The following is a 19851-nucleotide window of genomic DNA, read 5'->3' on the forward strand; positions in this document are numbered from 1 at the left end:
AGCACCCCGGTCTCCGGCCTCATCTGTGGGGTCAGTGGGGGGTGCACAACAACGACATGGGAGCCCGCAAACAGAGAACAGAAGGAGGACCCGCAGCATTTCCGCGTCCCCGGACCTGGGGTGACACGGCGAACCACATCGGTTTGAACTAGTTGGACTTCATAGTCACGTAACGTATTTGGGGAACTGCTGATGCTGGCCTTACGAGGCCGTTGGGGGAAGGAGGGTCTCAGAATGATTTGGGAATCCTCTGTGGGACAGACTGGATGGCCCTGAATATTATTATTTGCTGTTACCGTTATACCACGGGGGCGAAGGGCCCCAGATGGGTCTCCTGTGAGTGCACCCTCATAGCGGGACATTGCTCCAGAACAGGGCAACTGGTGGAGTAGACGAGGAATTGTCATGGGGTGGTCGGAAGGGAGCCCCGATGCTGGACTTGGTTGCACCACTAGCCCCTGAGTTTTTCGTGTTAAGGGCTACAGGCGCTCTGCTTGTTGGGGATGTCTGGCGCGGTTGGCAGGAGTAGCAGGGTAGCAGGGTGAGGGGTTGAGGCGGGGGACATGGGGGGGTTTGTTCTAGTTCCTATTGTTTGCTTTGTTATTACATGTTTGCTTTGACTCCATTAACACGATCAGCTGGTGGATGGGAGGGGGGAGCTGGCGAGATTTGGTTCCTACTCCCTATTCTTGACAGGACGGATGGCTGGACCACACACGACGCGGACAAAACACATTGACATAGTGTCCTGGAATGTGAATGGCCTGCAAAACAAAATCAAACGCACCGTGGTGCTCCAATATCTCCGTAGGCACACCCCTGATGTCATACTCCTACAGGAGACACATCTGTTAGGGAATCATTGCAAGGCCCTGGACAGATTTGGTTATACCTTACGTGCCCACTCTGGCTTTACTACGGGCTCCAGGGGTGTAGGGATCCTTGTCAAAAACTCCCTACCACTGGTCCTGGGACGGTGTTGGTTTGATCCCCTGGGTCGCTATGTAGCGATATCTGCACAGTGGGAGGGCCGTACTCTGAACCTATGTTCCCTTTACATTCCTCCGAAGCGCCACACGACGACCCTCCCCGACATAGGAAAGTTATTGCTGGAAATGCCCATGGGGACACTGATCCTGGGTGGGGACATGAACGACGTGATGGCCAGGGAGTTGGACAGGCGGCCGCCCCCACTGGGTAGAGGAGGGGCGAACCACCTCAGGGACTTTGCGCAGGCGATGGGTCTGGTGGATCTCTGGAGGACACACAATCCGCAGGCTGCACAATACACACATGTCTCTGCGGCCCAAGGCTCCTCTTCACGGATCGATTACATATTCACAAGGGCAGACTGCATGAGCCTCTTTAGGGACGGACATCACAAAGCTAGAGGGATCTCTGACCACTCACCGGTGGGGGTTCGGATGATGGGTCCCAGACGCGATTGGAGTGTCCCCCCTCGGCTTGATGCCTTTTTATTTAAAGATAGGGAATTTCAGGAGAGGTTCTGAGAGCAGGTAGATCATTACTTCGAGGACAACGTAGGGTCTGTGGACTTCCCCGGGGTAGTATGGGAAACGTACAAGACAGTAGCCAGGGATTTTGTGCAGGCTGAGGTTGGGAAACGGCGTAAAGAAAAACATGCGCAGGTTGAAAAACTGGAAGTGGAGCTTCACGCTCTGGAAGATAGGACGGGGCTTACTCAGGGACAGGTGCAGGACAGGCTGCATACAGCACGCCTCCTAAGCAAGGAGTTAAGGGACGTGCTGACGGAACAGGCACAAGCACACGCACTGGCCACCCAGAGGCGGGTGTAGGATTTGGGAGAAAAGGCGCGTAGAATGTTCGCCTGGCTGGAAAAGAAAGACCGGGAGCAATGTTGGGTACCGGGAATAGAGCGGCCGGACGGGTCGGTCAGCACCACTAGTGTGGCGATTGCGGAGGAATTTGCACGCTACTATGAGGAGGTATACCGATCTCAAACGACTAGAGAGGAGAGGGAGTGTAGTGAATTCCTGGGCCCCCTGCGGCTGCCCCTATTGGAGTCTGCGGATAGGGACATTCTAGAGGCGGACATCACGGTCAAAGAAGTGGAAGAGGCCATGGGTGACCTACAGTCGGGTAAGGCCCCGGGGCCCAACGGGTTCCCGGCAGAGGCGTTTGGGTGCGTGGCAAGTCGCACGGCACCACATATGTGCAACATGTTCCACGAGGCACAAGAGATTGGGCTGCTTCCAAGGGATCTACGACTGGCAACGATCGTAGTGATCCATAAGGCCAGTAAGCTGCATGGGGAATGCAACTCCTACAGACCTATATCCCTCCTTAATTATGAGACGAAGGTCCTTGGGAAGATCCTGGCCACACGCCTGGGTGAGGTGGTACAAACGCTTGTCCATTCGGACCAGTCGGACTTTATGCTCCATAGAAGCACACGACTCAACCTGCGCCGCCTGTTTGGGGCCCTGCAAGCCGCTGCTAAGCGACAGGGAGTGCCGGTGGCACAGCTATCCCTTGATGCCTGCAAGGCCTTCGACAGTATAGAATGGAGTTACTTATATGCGGTGCTGCAGAAGCTAGGATTTGGTGTCAACTTCTGTGCCTCGGTGAAGCTCCTGTACACAGAGCCCCTGGCGAGAGTCCGGGTCAATGGGGCTATGTCACGAGAATTCCAACTGGGACGCGGCACGAGACAGGGCTGCCCCCTTTCCCCTATTCTCTTTGCCCTATCTCTGGAGCCGCTGGCGCATTGGGTACGTGCAGACCTTGGGGTGTGGGGTATCGGCCTGGGGGGCGGCTGGGAGGAACGCATATCGTCATATGCCGATGATATTTTGCTGTATGCCCAGAGGCCTTCTGAGTCCATACCAAGGCTGATGGTCATACTGCGCACGTTTAGGGAATACTCCGGATATCGCATCAACTGGAGTAAGTCCCTGGGTTATGTTCTGGCGGGACCCCAGCCTCAACTTGCGGAAGACTGTGAGGGCCTAATCTGGCGTACAGAGTTCCGATACTTGGGTATTTGGGTCACTCCATCTGACACCGAATTCCTCCGTTTGAACGTGCAGACGCAGCTGGAACGCCTTCACAGCGACGTAATGCACTAAAGGACTCTCCCGCTCTCCCTAATGGGCCGGGCCGTCGTATTCAAGATGATGGCCCTGCCCCGATTGCTCTATGCTCTGCAGAGCTCGCCCTTCCCGATCCCGAAGCACGTGCTCAAAACTGTGGAGGCAGAGCAACGCTCCTTATTGTGGAGTGGGGAGTGCCCGAGAAAAGCCCTTAAAAAACTACAACAGGGAGTGTTCGAGGGAGGGCTAGTGGTGCCCATTCAGTTGGTCAATATAAATGGTTGGGTGTTTGCCCCACAGGAGGAACCCGCGTACAGAGCAGACCGTATGGCACTGGGGGAGGACTCCTATTTGGAGGCCTAATACTCTAAATCCAGAAGGAACCCGACCCCTCAGACAGTGGTGGTGGTGGCGGTGTGGAAGCGGGCGACAAAGTCACTAGAATGGGAGGCGAAACTCACGGATTGCACACCTTTGTGGAAAGGCGACTTCCTTCGGGAGGTTGCAAGGCTGCGAGACCTGCGCCAGTGGAGACTGATTGGCATAGATAGGCTGGGGGATGTCTGGAAGAGGGGGAAACTGGTGGAGTTCGCGAGTCTGCAGACGGAGTTCCACATGGATGATGGAGAATTTCTGCATTACCAACAACTTAAACATGCCCTACACGCACATCTGCCACAGGGGGAGCAGTTATCTGAATATGCTCCACTTGAGGATAGACTGCTGCTAGACCGTATGATTGATAAGGCTATCTCCCTTACCTATAAAAAGCTTATTAATACCCTTCTGGACACACTGGGACCGTTGAGAGAAAAATGGGAGTCTGATCTTGGCTTATTGGAAGATGATGACTGGAACGAGGCCCTGTAGTGCCCTAGAGAGGTTGCGATCAGGGCTAGATTCAGACTGGTTCAGCTGCGCATACTTCATAGGTCCTACACACCACGAACAGTGCAACATAAGATGGGGTTTACAACTTCACACTTTTGCTTAAGGGGCTGCGGGGAGGAAGGCACCTTTTTTCATATCTTATGGGACTGCCCCAAAATCCGCACGTACTGGGTTCAGCTGAAAAAGGAACATAGCTCGACTCTGGGGGAGTGACCTGTCACCAACGGTGGAAGAATGGGAGAGGGACTTGGACTGGTGCCAAAGGGTAGAGAAAGTTATTTACAATAGCAGGGGATGTCCCAAAAAATGGGAGAAGATATGGTTAGCATGGAGACGATACAGGGAAGAGTGGTTGAATACCCCCGATGGCTCACCACTGAGATGAGTTAGGCCTTGTAGGACCTCGCTCTCTGACTGACACGCTCAGTGAGCACTTACTGTACCCTACGGTTCGAGGAACTGTCTGTCCACTGCTGCTAGAGGGAATGGCCATGAAAAGGGGGGAGAAGGGGAAGAGAGGGTGTAGCATGTCGTATGAAGGGGGGGACCTGGGCGGAGAGGGAAGGGGAGTTTAAACGCAGAACGTTGCATCTCGTACGGCGTGCGCCATGGGGGTAGGCTTGCATGGATCTCACCAACTGATTTTTACATGTGTATAATTGTAACTGTACCACTGCTATCTGATGTGACTTCTGATGGAGCTGTTATGTTCAATAAAAAGATTTTTTCTTAAAAGAATGGGCTTTTAGGGCACAGTGCTCAAATGGTTCAAATCATTTCTCTCAGGCAGATCACAGATGACCAAAATAGCAAACTTTCTATCCACTTCATTGGCTGTTGGACAAGGCGTCCCTCAAGGCTCGATCCTTGCACCCACACTGTTCAACCTTTACATTGAACCACTGGGTAATCTCCTAAAAAAATATGGGATCCATTATCACCTATATGCGGATGATACCCAAATCTACCTAAAGGTATCTTCCACTCATGACATTTCAATCCTCAACACCACTCTCAACTCTATCCACCACTGGCTGTCAACTCATCAACTAATTCTGAATCATTCCAAAACAGAGTTTCTTCTCCTCCCGGCCTCACTATCTCCTCCTCCTATCCAATCTTGGATGAACAATCTGAACATTCTCAACAACAAACCTATCATTGTTGACAGTGCCAAATCTCTAGGCGTCATCCTAAACAAAAGGCTCAACTTACAGTCCCATATCAATTCCATCGCCAAGAATACACGCTACCAACTGCGTATTCTCTGGGGGGTTTGGCACTTCTTTCCTGAACAAGACCTAAAAACCTTGGTCCAATCTTTGGTACTTTCCAGGTTGGACTACTGCAACTCTCCCCTTGCTGGTATCCCCAAATCACACCTTTCCCCTCTAAAATCCATCCTCCACTCAGCAGCTCGCTTCGTATATAGAGCTAAAACAAACAATCACATCACAACTTTACTGTTGTCTCTTCGCTGGCTTCTTATCAAAGTAAGGTCAATTTACAAGACTGTCTGTATCACCCACAAAGTCTTGCACACCTCCAACTCACGCTATCTGGCTAATAAACTTTAAATCTCTCGAGGCTCTAGACCCGTGGTACTCATAGTACGGCATGCGGGCCGCCAGCGGCCCGCAAAGCCTTCCTTGGCAGCCCGCAGACCTTGCAGGTAATTACCCATGGCCCCCCAGAAAGAGAGAACGAGAGAGAGAGAGAGAGAGAGAGAGAGAGAGAGAGAGTAGAAAGAGAGACTGACTGACTGACAGAATAAGAGACTGACTAAATGAGAGACGGACTGACTGAGAGACTGATAGAGAAAGAGAGAAAGACTGAGAGAGAGAGAGAGAGAGAGAGAGAGAGACTGACTGACTGAGGGAGAGAGAGACTGACTGAGAGAGAGACTGACTGACACAGAGAGAGAGACTGACAGAGAGAGAGAGAGAGACTGACTGACTGAGAGAGAGAGAGAGAGAGAGAGAGAGAGAGAGAGAACTGACAGACAGAGAGAGACTGCCTGAGAGACTGCCTGAGAGAGACTGACTGAGAGAGACTGACTGAGAGAGAGAGACTGACTGGGAGAGAGACTGACTGAGAGAGACATTGCCTGACTGAGAGAGACTGACTGAGAAAGAGAGACTGACTGAGATGGGAAATGACGGATATAGAGAGAGACTGACAGAGAGATACTGACTGACTAGGAGAGAGTCTGACTGACTGAGAGAGAAAGAGAGAAAGACTGACTGAGACTAACAGAGACTGACTGAGAGAGACTGACAGAGAGATAGACTGACTGACAGAGAAACTGACTCAATGACTGAGAGAGAGAGAGATTGACTGACTGAGAAAGAGAGACTAACTGACAGAGAGGGAGAGACTGAATGAGAGAGAGAGAGAGAGAGAGAGAGAGAGACTGAATGACAGAGAGAGGCTGAGACTGGCAGATAGAGACTGACTGACTGAGAGACTGACTGACTGAGAGAGAGAGACTGACTGATAGAGAGACTGACTGATTGAGAGAGAGACTGACTGATAGAGAGACTGACAGAGAGAGAGAGACTGACTGGCTGAGAGAAAGAGACTGACTGACAGAGAGAGACTGACAGAGAGAGAGAGAGAGACTGGCTGGCTGAGAGAAAGAGACTGACTGACAGAGAGAGACTGACAGAGAGAGAGAGAGAGAGGGAGAGAGAGAGAGAGAGAGAGAGAGAGAGAGAGAGAGAGAGAGAGAGAGAGAGAGAGAGAGAGAGAGAGAGAGAGAGAGAGAGAGAGAGACTGACTGACCGACTAAGAGAGAGAGACTGACTGACTGAGAAAGACTGGCTGACTGAGAGAGACTTACTGACTGGGATAGAGACTGACTGACTTAGAGATAGAGACTGACTGACTGAGAGACTGGCTGAGCGAGAGAGACTGATTGACTGAGAGAGAGAGACTGGCAGAGAGAGAGACTGATTGAGAGAGACTGAGAGAGAGAGAGAAACTCATTGACTGACTGACTGAGAGAGCGAGAGACTAAGTGACAGAGAGAGAGACTGACTGACAGAAAGACTGACTGACAGAGGGAGAGAGAGACTGACTGACTGACTGAGAGAGAAAGACTGACTTAGAGAGCCAGAGAGACTGCCTGACTGACAGACAGAGAGAGAGAGAGAGACTGACTGAGAGACAGAGAGAGAGATGCTGACAGAGAGAGGGAGATTGACTGACATAGACTGACTGACTGAGAGAGACTGACTGAGAGAGAGATTGACTGAGAGAGAGACTGGCTGAGAGAGAGAGACTGGCTGAGAGAGGCTGACTGACCAAGAGAGACGGACAGAGAGAGGCTGGCTGAGAAAGAGACTGACTGAGAGAGACTGACTGAGAAAGAGACTGACTGACTGAGAGTGACTGACTGACTGACTGACTGACTAGGAGAGAGAGACTGACTCAAACACTGACTGACTGACTGACTGAGAGACTGATTGACTGGGTGAGAAAGAGAGACTGAATTACTGGGAGAGAAAGATAGACTGACTGAGACTGGCAAAAAGAGACTGACTGGGACTGGCAGAGAGAGACTGACTGACTGAGACTAACAGAGAGAGACTGACTGACTAGGAGAGAGAGACTGACTGTCTGAGAGAGACTGGCTGACTGAGGGGGAGAGACTGACTGACTGAGAGAGAGAAACTGACTGAGAGAGAGACTGACTGACTGAGAGAGAGAGACTGACTGACTGACTGAGCGAGACTGACTAGGAGAGAGACTGAGAGAGAGACTGACACAGAGAGACTGACTGACAGAGAGAGACTGACAGAGAGAGAGAGACTGACTGACAGAGAGAGACTGATTGACTGGGTGAGAAAGAGAGACTAAATGACTGGGAGAGAAAGAGAGACCGACTGAGACTGGCAGGGAGAGACTGACTGGCTCAGACTAACAGAGAGAGGCTGACTGACTGAGAGAGAGAGACTGACTAAGAGAGACTGGCTGACTGAGGGAGGGAAACTGACAGAGAGAGAGACTGATTGACTGAGAGAGAGAGACTGCCTGAGAAAGACTGACTAAGAGAGACTGACTGAGAGACTGACTGACTAAGAGAGAGAGTCTGTCTGACAGAGAGAGACTGACTGACAGAGAGAGACTGACTGACTGGGAGAGAGACTGGCAGAGAGAGACAGACAGAGAGAGAGACTGCCTGACAGAGAGAGAGACTGACTGACTGACAGAGAGAGACTAGCTGACTAGGAAAAAGCCTAACTGACTGAGAGTGATGGACTGACTGACTGAGATAAACTGACTGAGAGAGAGAGAGAGAGAGAGAGAGAGACAGACAGAGAAAGAGACTGACTGACTGAAAGAGACTGACTGACAGAGAGAGAGAGAGACTTGCTGAAAGAGAGAGAGAGAGACTGTGATGGAATTGGGATCAAAGTGTGTATGAAGCTATGCAATGCCTCTTAAGATTGCTATTGTCTGCTAATAAAAATGTATTATCAAAATGCGCTCTTTGTAGTTACATCTGCTTTTGAAATACTGCATTGTCCCATAGTCTAATGTTTTGAAACAGGTTTTATTTTTTTACTGTTTCCCCACCCCCCACTGGCCCTGCCTCCCACTTACCCCGCCCCTACCAGTGCGGCCCTCAGCCACAAACCACACTGTAATTTTGGCCCCTGACAGAGTTTGTGAGTAGCCATGCTCTAGACCTTCACGCAATTCTGAAAACTTGCTGCTCAAACCTCCTACCTTCAAAAGGGAAAGATTTATGTATCAATCCTTCTCTAGTAATGCCACCAGAATCTGGAACTCGCTTACTCCAGCCCTCTGAACCCCCACCTCTTTCCGGACCTTCAAAACTGATCTTAAAACTCTCCTCCTCCAAAGGCACTTCCTGGAATAATTAAACCCATTTCTTGACCCTTAAGTTCATCTAGCACTCACATGAGGTCAACTTTGTAAATATGTATTTTACTCCTGCTTTTAACCTAACACAGACGCCTTTTATTTTTTATAATATAAATATGCAAATAGTTAGATTTGGAACTGCATATATGCAACTTGTTAACGTGCTCAGTCTTTCTTGTGTTCCTTTGTAACTGTATATATGTAACTTGTTAACGTGCTTAGTGTATCTTGTGTAGCTTATGTAACTTACCTGGTTCTTTTGTAAAGCGCTCTGACACCTTTGGGTAAAGTTCGCGCTATCTAAAACTGCATTAAATAAAATAAATAAAATAAAATCTCTACTCTTAGCCGTGCGACCTGTGTGCTAAGTCACCCAGGCCAAACGAGCGCACGTGACGATGAGGAGACAGAAAACGGACAGAGGCACTTACAGGGTGTTCCAGAGGTGCTCAAAGGTCGTCCCTTCGTCGGCTGCGGATGACTGGGACATCTTTACGAGGGGGGAATCCGACAGGGGGTAGATGACTCTGCAAGCAAGGAAGATGAAAGAGCGTTAGGGTGGCGGACATAGGTCAATGTCGTCAATAGCCTATCTATCAACAGTCAGATACCTATGCATAAGCCAGTTATGCTGTATCATGTTACGTTATGTTATGTTAAGATGTTACAGGGTGGCACCCAAATCATCCTCCCGGTAGTTCACTTTATTTTACTCAGACTCCTTAGTGTATATACCCTTTATCTTGTGGAATATTTTTATATCTGTTTTGTTAAATGCTATCATTACGATTGTTAGTTGCTTGTGTAATATCATGTGTGAATCAAATGTTACCGAACAGGCCAGGTACATCGGGTCTCACCTTTGTGACCCTAACCCGAACTTACTGTTATTTTCAGCTCCCACTACACTACGTCATGCAAACACATCGTCGTAGGGGACACAGAACGGGAGCAGTACTGCCAGAGAGAAATGAATGGGTTCGGTGTCTGAACTAACTGCTGGCACGTTTGAGCAGCTTCGATGCCCCCTAGTGGGCTGTGGAAAAAGCTCACGCTGCTCTAGAAGAATTCAGGCTTCAATGTTTGTCTCAAACCAGCAGCTTCGGGGAATTTCACATTCATACCCTTAAATTTGACCAGGTGCACAGAGAGTCACCAAAATGTCACTAGAGTGCGCGCAGTGCAACACAATTGATATTCAAACGGTGCAACAATTGGTAAAACTTCCTGCAGAAAGCACAACCTCAAACGAAGGGCTGGGATGGAATGATTACATGGAATTTAGTCAGCACGGCTGATGCCGCACTAGAGAGATGTAGTGCCTGCCCTGTTCACTTCCAGAGGAAGTCTGACAAATAAGCAGGGCCACTGTAATTATGCGAATGTGCAGCCGGAGCACCTTTCGCATAATTATAGGTTTTCCACTCTTGCCACATAAACCACCCTCTGCCGCATAACCTGTAGTTAAATAAAGTAGTTTCTACCGCAAAGTGTTAAAAAGTTACTACAAATGTGACAACACTTTACCTCTGTTGCTCTAATGCTATATTAAGATGTTAAACTGGTACTAATAAGGTGCAACCAGTGCCACAGAGTGCTACTAACTTTTAAAATGAAGTAATACAATCACAAAATGTGCTGCATTATGCTGCATAATTTACTCAACCCTGTCGCTTAATTTGGCCCTCTTCTGCCGCATAATTCCAGTGGTCCTGCATATAGGGAAACCAGGAAAACGTCTGATAGGCTGACGGTCTCAGTCATCGGGCAGGCTGGGAAGGAGTCAGTCGATGCCGGGCAAACCGATAGGCTACCGACTAGTGAGTCTTTCAGAAGATCCACATCACTCTCTTTTCGCACTACAATATGTGCATACAAACAAAATGGAATATCGGTTAAAGATTAGGAAAGCACTGAAAGCAAAGTGTTCGATTCCTAAAACCATCTGTATGCTTAAGTGCTCCATTTACAAGAGTTAGGTATTCACGAAAGGGGACCCTGCAACTTTGCATTCATTTTCTATGGTACAGTATTAAGTCACGAAGGAGAATTACATCTAGAGCTTTCAAGTTTTTTTTATTTTAGGAGTGAGAACTAAATAGCTGCTGAAAGTATATTTGGTGGCCTCACTAAAAGCGACTTCAATGTAAAACGACGGAAGTGACATTTGTTAAATGATTAATCAAAACTAAAATCTAGAAAAAGGAGAATCCAGACTTTTGCTAAAGTGCACTCAATATTTAAACATTCAATGAATGGATAATATATGCAACTGTTTATATTAAATGACATTTATTTGCACGAGTTGTGGGTGCACGCAAACCTACTGCAACCCACTCTCTTACTGGAAATAACCAGAAATGTACCCATTATAAGGGTAAGGGTAAACCATTTTCCAGTCTGGAAGGAGAAGGCCAGGCAGGCACCCCCAAATTGGTGGAGGTATAAGGGAAAGGAGAGATTATTTTCACCACTGAGAAAACATGCTATTTAACAAATGTGATTTATTTTCCCATGCAGCTATGTAAAAATGCACACATGGGTGTACCGCCTTATAGTCGCAATTGCTAATTTAAATTTTCCAGGAGTACACCTGGAATCCTACAACTGTTGCGGGTTTCCAGTCATACTTCTGGAAAGGTTTGTGCATTTCCACAGGTTCTAAATCTGCACTCAGTGAAACAAAAAGGTGCAGACTTATGACAGGATTCAGCGAATCAGGAGCCAACGTTTCAAGATGAACACTAAGGACCTCATATATGGTATTTTGGCGTAAGGCAACGCAGCAAGGCACCTTGCTCGCTGCCCTATGCCGAAGTAAAAGGGCAGGGTATGTAGGCAATACGGTGCATTCCTGTCTATTGCTTTTCTATGATATTGCCATATTATTCGTTAGTCTATGGCTTGCTTCAGTGGTTACTTCATATATTTTCTTTTGCATTCAGTACTCCTTAGAAGTGGATCTGTTTCTTTGCTTCCCCCGCTTGTTCCTGTTCCCTGCACGATCTCTCTTTTTATTCTCTACACGTGCTGCTTGATGTTCCTCATCCCACTACCTGTATTGTTCTCCTTTCTATATTCACAAAAAAAAAGTGTTTAGGAGGGGCTTGCAGCTGCAAAAAATTACCAGGAGGGGGCTTCCTTTTTTTTGCACTGCTACACACGTTGTTTTCCACTTTTTTAGCTTTTAATTTACCATTCTAATTCGTCTGACTGCCATTTTTGAATGGTCAAAAATTGATACTTGTATAGCGCACTACTCACCCGCAAGTGTCTCAAGGTGCTTGTACGAATACCACTGTGGAACCTATCCTGGCTTTCCCTGTGAGGCGTCCACTCCTGGGTACCCCCAGGGTGGAGGCCAGGCATCCTTAGCATTGTGGGGGCCGTTGTGGAGATTAAGCAAGCTATTGCCCAGAGTTGCAGAGTGGGACTCCATGATTGGAATAGGCACCGAGGCGAGAATGATCAGGTCCGTGGAAGGGAATTGAACCGTGGTCCCGGGCCAGACCTCTGCATCAGGGTCTGCCGCTCTAATCATTGAGCCACACTTCTCCAATGGTAAATTACGAATGGGCACAGTCTGATACAAAGCATGTGAGTGCATGACCACGACGCAGACATACATAATAACAACCATCTTGGGATGGTTTTTATGGGAAATACATGACAAGCTTCCCTGCCATGCATCCACATGAATGTGCCTGTGTCATGATGCACGGGTTCACATGCAAATGCCATTGAAAAAAGCATTATCAAAGCCAACAGTTTAGCCTTTTAGAGTCAAAAAAATGCTAAGGATTTTATAAAATCTATGTATGTATGTGTGGGTGTGTGTGAGATACTCTATAAATATCGATAATGTGGACCTACAACAACATTGCAGCTTAGTCAATATAAGCATATATTTGCTGTTACCAGCGCTTGATCTACTTGCTTAGATTTACTGTGTGATGTAGTGGCTAGGTCAATTTGATTGAGGCAATATTTTTGATCATGTGATATAACACATGCATTATAGTTGGGCTTTATCCTTTGTTGTACCCGGTCGGACAATGTTATGTTATTTACTTTTATAAGGCGCTCAGCTACCCAAGGGTTTCCTGGAGCCGCCTGAAAAAGGTCTGAGAACAAATGAAGGATGGAAACCTATTGATTAAAAAGCCAGGTTTTCAACATCCTACGAAAGTGCACAAAGCTAGGCTCATTCCTCAAAGGCAGAGGGAGAGAATTCCACAAAGTAGGACCCAAATAAGAAAAGGATCGACCACCTACCCTGGATAATCTATACCTTTGGACCACAAATTTTGTCTGATTGGCTGAACGGAGAGGACGAGGAGGGACATAAAATTGAGCAATGGATCTCAAATATTGAGGGGCCTTAGCTACTTTAATCCTATACATAAAGTTAAGGGCTTAAATTTAAACGCGATTCTCCACTTTCAACCAGTGGAGATGGTGCAAAGAACAAGAGACAGATGTAAATTTAGGAAGCTGGCAGAGCAGGCGAGCAGCAGCATTTTGAACAATTTGCAACTTATGAATAACCTCCTTATTGGCTCCAAGAAAAAGGATGTTGCCGTAGTCCAGGCGAGAGGTGACCAGAGCCTGGATTACCGTTCTTTTTGTGGAATCCGGCAACATCCATAAAAGAAATTGAGCCATCTAAGTATGGAGAAGCATGTTGCAGCCACCTTTATGGCTTGAGGCCTCATGGAGAGATGATCATCGATTATAAATCCCAAATTGCAGGCTTGTTTAGTAGGCTGAGGGGTGGCCCCCAATTCAGGGGGCCAGTGTTGGGGGCCCCAGAGTTCTTTGTTTTCCCCCAGGATGACAACCTCTGTCTTCTCCCCATTAAGCTTAAATGAATTAACTTGCATCCACTGCATGATTGTACTCAGTCCCTCTTGAAGAGGGGAGGGCTTGGAGGCTCCTTTAGCAGAAAGGGAGAAGACTATTTGGGTGTCGTCAGTGTAGGAACAAAAAATAGACAGTCCTGCCTCCTCAGCAATGTCAGCCAATGGTTTAACATAAATGTTAAACAATAAGGGGCTAAGAATCGAGCCCTGTGGCACCCCGTAGGGAGAGGCATGGATTTTAGAGATTGCTCTTAAAGAAGAAACCTGAAACATACGATCAGACAAACAAAAAATTTGCTAGCCATCTCAAGGCAGCTCCAGTCACGCCAATGGATCAGAGCGTTTGCAAGAGCACAATATGGGACACTGTGTCATATGCGGCACTCAGATCTAACAGTATGAGCGCCACAGTGTCCCCAACATCCAAACGACTATGCAGCATTTCACTAACTCCCAGAAGTGTGGTTTCTTTGGAGTACCCTTCTCTAAACCCTGATTGAGATGGGTGTTAGAGCTTGTGGGTTTCCACATAGTGAGTTAGTTGCAAATTCACATGTTTCTCCAATAACTTGGAGAAAACTGGGAGCAGGGAAATGGGTCGAAAATGTGATAATTGGGCTGGGTCAGCATTAGGTTTCTTTAACAGCGGAAGAACCAATGCATGCTTTCATTGAGGAGGAATCAGGGCTTTGCGTAAGGAGGCATTAAGTAGCTCCTTAATCTGCTCTAAAGCAGATGAGTCCATTTTTTGCAGTATAGACTAAAAGAGGGTAGGTGTCCAGTTAACAAGTGGTTCATGTCATTCCTGACCCCCCATAAGCCAGTCTACTTCTTTAGGCAGCAGCACATTGCATACATACATCAGAATACCAGTTCCAATTAGGAATTAAAGAAGCACATTTCTATAGTGCATTACCACCATTTGTATGGTCCGGAAGGGCTTTTATGAATTTGGTGCACTATGGTTCTGTATTTGATTCCAGCCGAGACCAGAGTGTCACCGGTGGGTTGAGGGTTGGTTTCCTGACCCTGTCTCTGACCCTTCGATGCTTGATTTATTGATTATTGTTGACTACTAGGCATGCCTGTCATTATAGTGCTGCAAAAAACACACTACACTGTGGTGTCAAATGCTTTGTAAAAAAAAGCTTTTACTTAAAAAAAGGAGAATGCAAAGACACAATAAGATGGTTGAAAGATTAACCTGCAGAAATATTGCCTCCACAATATTAAATACCAATATGTCATTAAGGTAAGTAGTTGGGGAGTGGCCAAGATGGCGGAGTGATAGGACGCTTCTTCTCGCAGCTCCCCGATCCGTCTAGGCCCGAGCCTTGAAAAATAGCCTTTTCTCCCCCCACCAGAGCTCAACGGCACAGGGAGAGGTGGCGGAACCAGGCGTGAAGACCCTGGTCTGGTCCTAGTCTCCAATTAGCCTCAGGACAGCCCGCCGGACGGCGTTGGAGGTCCGGACCGGGAGCCGGAGGAGGAAGAGGCCAGCCCCCGATGCCTGTCGGGCGGCGACGAAAGGACCGCACGCCGCGCCCACCGCTGATCGGAGTGCACCGCCAGAGGAGGTATTGCACCATCACGCCCGGACGGCCCTGAATACCAGCAGAGAACGCCGGGCCGGCCCCGTGGGAGCAGCTGTGGGCGGTGCACAGGCTTCGGCCTATTCGACTGAGCGCCCGGTCTGGTGGGCGTCCATAAGGCACCAAGGAAAATCCGGTTGCCTTGGAGGTCCCGGAGCTTGCATTGACGCACGCGGCACGACTGGGCAGCAGTGGAAGGCGGCAGAGGCGGCCTGAGAGGCCTCCGTTGGCAACTACAACTGAAGGGTTCTGAGACGACCCGGTGGGCCACACAGCGCTTCCCCGCCCGGAGTGATTGAGGTTTAGCGGAGGCGACGAGCATGGGAGCGATACCCCCGCCTGGCGGAGCCCACGGCAACCGGAGAACAGCGGGGCCTACTGGAAGGGTGAGCGGCGAAATGGCGCCTGCCATCACAGCCACGACTGAAGCCTAGTACGGCGGCGCTGGTAGCGCTCTTTTCGGCTGTACTCGGAACTGCCACTGGTGACGACTGACGGTCCCCTGCTTGGCCCAGGAAAGCAACCACGGGGCAGGGAGTGTCGTGTCAAGGAGACGGGAGAGCTGGCCTACACTCGATCCAAGATGGCGTCCGGCAAAGGCACCAAGCGAGGAGACCGCACTCTCCCCGAAATGCTCAACAGGCCCCAGCAGAGAGGAGACAGGGGGCAACCATCTCCAAGCCCAGCCGGAGGATCGCAGGGTGCAAGTGGAGGGGAACCGCCTGTCACTAGATCGTTCCTTGAATCGCTGTTCAGCACCCTCAGAGACGATTTTCAGACATTAAAACAGGAAGTGGCGGGTGAAGTTCGGGAGGTGCGCAGAGAGGTGGATGACTTGGGGGAGCAAGTGGCCACAGTAGAAAGCACGAACCATCGTCTCGACGAGGACATCGTACAGCTGCAACAGGAGGTGTTGCGCCTCAGAGACCAGCATCTGGACCTGCAAACGCACAATGAGGACCTTGAAAACCGGTCTCGACGAAACAACATCCGAGTCCGGGGAATTCCGTCTACAGAAGAAGGCTCGGATATGGCTGGTTACCTGAGAGACCTGTTTAGGGCTATCCTGGGTGAATCACCGGAGTTCCCGGTCCGGATCGATAGTGCACACAGGGTTGGACCGCCACGGCGAGCGTCGGCGCCACCTCCGGACATCCTAGCGTTTCTCCCAGACTTTCCACTGAAGGAACGCATCATGGCTGAGGCCCGGAAGCAACCCTCATTCACTTTTCGTGGTCACTCTGTGGGACTATATCAGGACTTGTCCTCCATCATTCTCCAAAGACAGAAATCATTTAAGATTGCCACTGACTTTCTGAGAGAGCATGAAACATCCTATGCCTGGGGTCACCCCTTCCGCCTCATCTTTAGATGGAATGGCACGATGCATCAACTCAGATCGCTGCAAGAAACGTGTGAGGTTCTGGGGATCACGGCAGAGGAGGAAGAAACGACTACACCGAGCCATAGATGTGGCCCCAGAGACAGCTGGCAGAGGGTGTCGCTGAGACGAGTGTCTGCCAACTCCAGACGGCCGGACTCGCCTACCATTAGAACTGGCATGGCGAATGCAGTCTCCGAAGCGGCCAGAGACAATGCTTCCAACGGTGATGTAGCGCTGACAGCATAATGACACTCCGGGGGAGAACTCCACAGCCTTACTGATGTAGCAGGTTTGGGTCTTGGGGGGAGGGGGGCTATGGGGAGGAGGAAGGGGGAGTAAGTGGCCGGAAGTCCACTTTGGTAACTCACCACAGACTTGTCCGCTGGGCATGACTGGGACTGACAATTGTTGGGGTTTCAGGGGTTTGAAGGAGGGAGGGGGCGGAGGGTGCTTGGTTGTTTGCATGAGGGGTTTGTTGGGGTGTAGAGGGAGATGGGGGAAGGGGGGGAGGGTAGGTTGTTTGGGGGAGGTTCACGGGGGGTTGGGAGGGGAGGAACAGGGACCGTCCAGTGCTATTGATTCAGTCGCTACAGCCTCACAGTGCTCCTACACGCTATCTGCACCACAGCCGCCCCTCCTGGGCTGTGACCCACTGCTTGAACTTTGGTTTTACCCACACAGATGACAGCTCTTACAGTAGTCACCCTTAATGTGAAAGGGTTAAATAACCCTGTCAAGAGGAAGGCAGTCCTCTCCTTACTGGAAAACACACGCGCAGACATTTGTCTCCTGGAGGAGACTCACCTCCTGGCCAGAGGCTGTCAGAAGATGCGCTCCCACAAATTCCCCACACAATTTTTCTCTTGCAACACTACCAAGACAGCCGGGGTAGCAATTCTAGTGTCCAGAATATTTAAAGGGGAGGTCCTACATAAATTTGCTGAACAGAAAGGTAGACTCCTCGCTTATAGGGTTAAGTACGGGGGTTTGATATTCACCATCGGGTCAGTGTATAGCCCCAATGAACACCAAGAACGATTCCGTCACTCGGTCATGGTGGATGTCACCGCCACCCCAGACAGGCACATAATTATAGGGGGGGACCTGAACATGGTATTCGATTCTTCCTTGGATAGGTCAACGCTGAGGTATCCGCAGACAGGGGAAATTTCGCAGACGGGCAAACGCCAACTGGAGGAGTTAGATCTCCACGACCTTTGGCGCCGCCTCCACCCCACCGCCCGAGACTATTCCTATTACTCGCACGCACATAAGACCTACGCACGGCTTGACCACCTGTTAGTCACGGGCCGGTCTGTGACTTGGCCACAGCTTCCGAGATAGGGGTTCTCTCTCTGTCGGACCACGCCCCTGTTACGGGGACGTTTCAATTGCCGCCGACGTCACCCAAGCGTAGGGTCTGGCGCCTCAGGGATACTCTTTTGCATAAAAAGACGGTGGTGACGCATATTCACGACTCGATACGTGATTACCAAACGCACAATGATAATACTGATACCACCCAGGCGACACAGTGGGCGGCATTGAAAGCAGTGCTCCGTGGGGAATTCAATGCCATCTCCTCCGCGGAGAATAGGGAACGACAGCAAAAGCGGGATGAACTCACCAGTAAAGTGCGAGAGCTGGAACAGGTTCACCAGAGGACGGGAGCTCCCAGAATCTGGAAGCAACTTAAGGCTGCGAGGAAACTTCTGTCAGCCTTAGATATGGGCAGGGTGGAATATGCTGCATTACGCTTGAAGTACGCATATTATAGAGGTGGAGACAAATGTGGCAGGCTTCTGGCACACAAGCTCAGGGAAGCGCATCAAAGGCACTTGGTGAAGGAGCTATCGACATCTACTGGGATGTTGGTTACGGAGGATAGCCAGATAGCGGAGGGCTTTCGCCGATTTTATGCTGACCTGTATACGGGCGAACCCCCGTCGGCACAGGTGGAAGCGGACTATCTAGCCTCGGTTGACCTTCCCTCTCTCACTCCGGAACAGGCGGAATACCTCGAAAGGGACATTCGAGTTGAGGAGGTGATTACAGCCATCTCCAGGCTTAAACATGGGAAGGCCCCGGGCCCGGATGGCTACACATCACTTTTCTATAAAACATTCTGCCCTGTGCTAGCCCCGATCCTCACGCACCTCTTTAATTCCTTCTCCACTCCTGGAGCTATCCCTCCAGATCTACTTTGAGCAACTGTTTCGGTCATCCCTAAACCGGGGAAAGATCTGACGCAATGTAGTCCCTACAGACCGATCTCTCTCTTGAATATCGATCTCAAGTTGTATACTGGGATCCTGTCGGCCCGTTTGGCACTTCATCTCCCGGGACTGGTGGACCCGGATCAGGCCGGATTTGTCCACAGGAGGCAAACGGTGGATAACACCAAGAGGGTGGTCCATATACTAGAGAAAGCCTCCCGGATACCCGGGGAGAGGATGCTGCTTGCCGTTGATGCGGAGAAGGCCTTTGACCGGGTGCATTGGCCGTATCTGGAGAAGGTATTATCGAAAGCGGGTATTGGTGACAAATTTCGCTCCCTGGTGTTCAATTGCTACAAATTCCCATCGGCAGTGGTGCGGGTTAACGGCTGCAGCTCCCAACAGTTCGCAATAGAAAGGGGCACCAGGCAGGGGTGTCCATTGTCCCCGCTCCTATTCGCACTTTATATGGAACCCCTCGCCCAGAGGATACGCCAAAACCCGAGTGTGCTGGGAATGAGGATGGGAAGGTACATTCATACCATTAGTCTCTATGCAGACGACATCATATTGACACTGGCAGATCCAGAGAGGGCACTCCCAGCTTGCATTGATGAATTAGAGACCTTTGCTGCCGTCGTAGGCTTCAAGATGAACATGGGGAAGTCGGCGGTCGTTGACGTTTCGCTGTCTGTCGCCACTAGAACTGACTTGCAGGGCCGGTTCCCCATGCACTGGTCTAAAGGTCTGGTGCCCTATCTGGGCATACTTCTGGCGCCCACGTTGCCCGCCATGGTGACCGCTAATTATACCGCCCTAGGTACGGAAATAAAGGAAGAACTGGGTCGCTGTAGCAGAGGCACCTTGTCCTGGCTGGGCAGAATTGCCGCGGTGAAGATGACCATCCTGCCGCAGGCGCTATACCTGTTTCGAGCCCTG

The 19851-nt window shown here is 49.8% G+C and overlaps 2 protein-coding genes across 2 annotated transcripts in view; one reads left to right on the top strand and one right to left on the bottom strand.

Moving 5' to 3' along the window:
• Positions 1-9379, bottom strand: part of TP73 (tumor protein p73) — a 309820-nt gene extending 300441 nt beyond the window's left edge. Inside the window, exon 1 of the mRNA XM_086921747.1 lies at positions 9290-9379. Coding sequence (XP_086777873.1) covers positions 9290-9348 — 59 coding nt within the window. The 5' untranslated portion in view covers positions 9349-9379. The remainder of the gene's footprint in view (positions 1-9289) is intronic.
• Positions 9380-15895: 6516 nt separating this feature from the next.
• Positions 15896-19851, top strand: part of LOC147710962 (WD repeat-containing protein WRAP73-like) — a 198242-nt gene continuing 194286 nt past the window's right edge. Inside the window, exon 1 of the mRNA XM_086919406.1 lies at positions 15896-16204. Coding sequence (XP_086775532.1) covers positions 15896-16204 — 309 coding nt within the window. The remainder of the gene's footprint in view (positions 16205-19851) is intronic.

The sequence above is a fragment of the Lissotriton vulgaris genome, chromosome 5 (assembly GCF_964263255.1).
Source record: "Lissotriton vulgaris chromosome 5, aLisVul1.2, whole genome shotgun sequence".
Lineage (NCBI taxonomy): Eukaryota > Metazoa > Chordata > Amphibia > Caudata > Salamandridae > Lissotriton > Lissotriton vulgaris.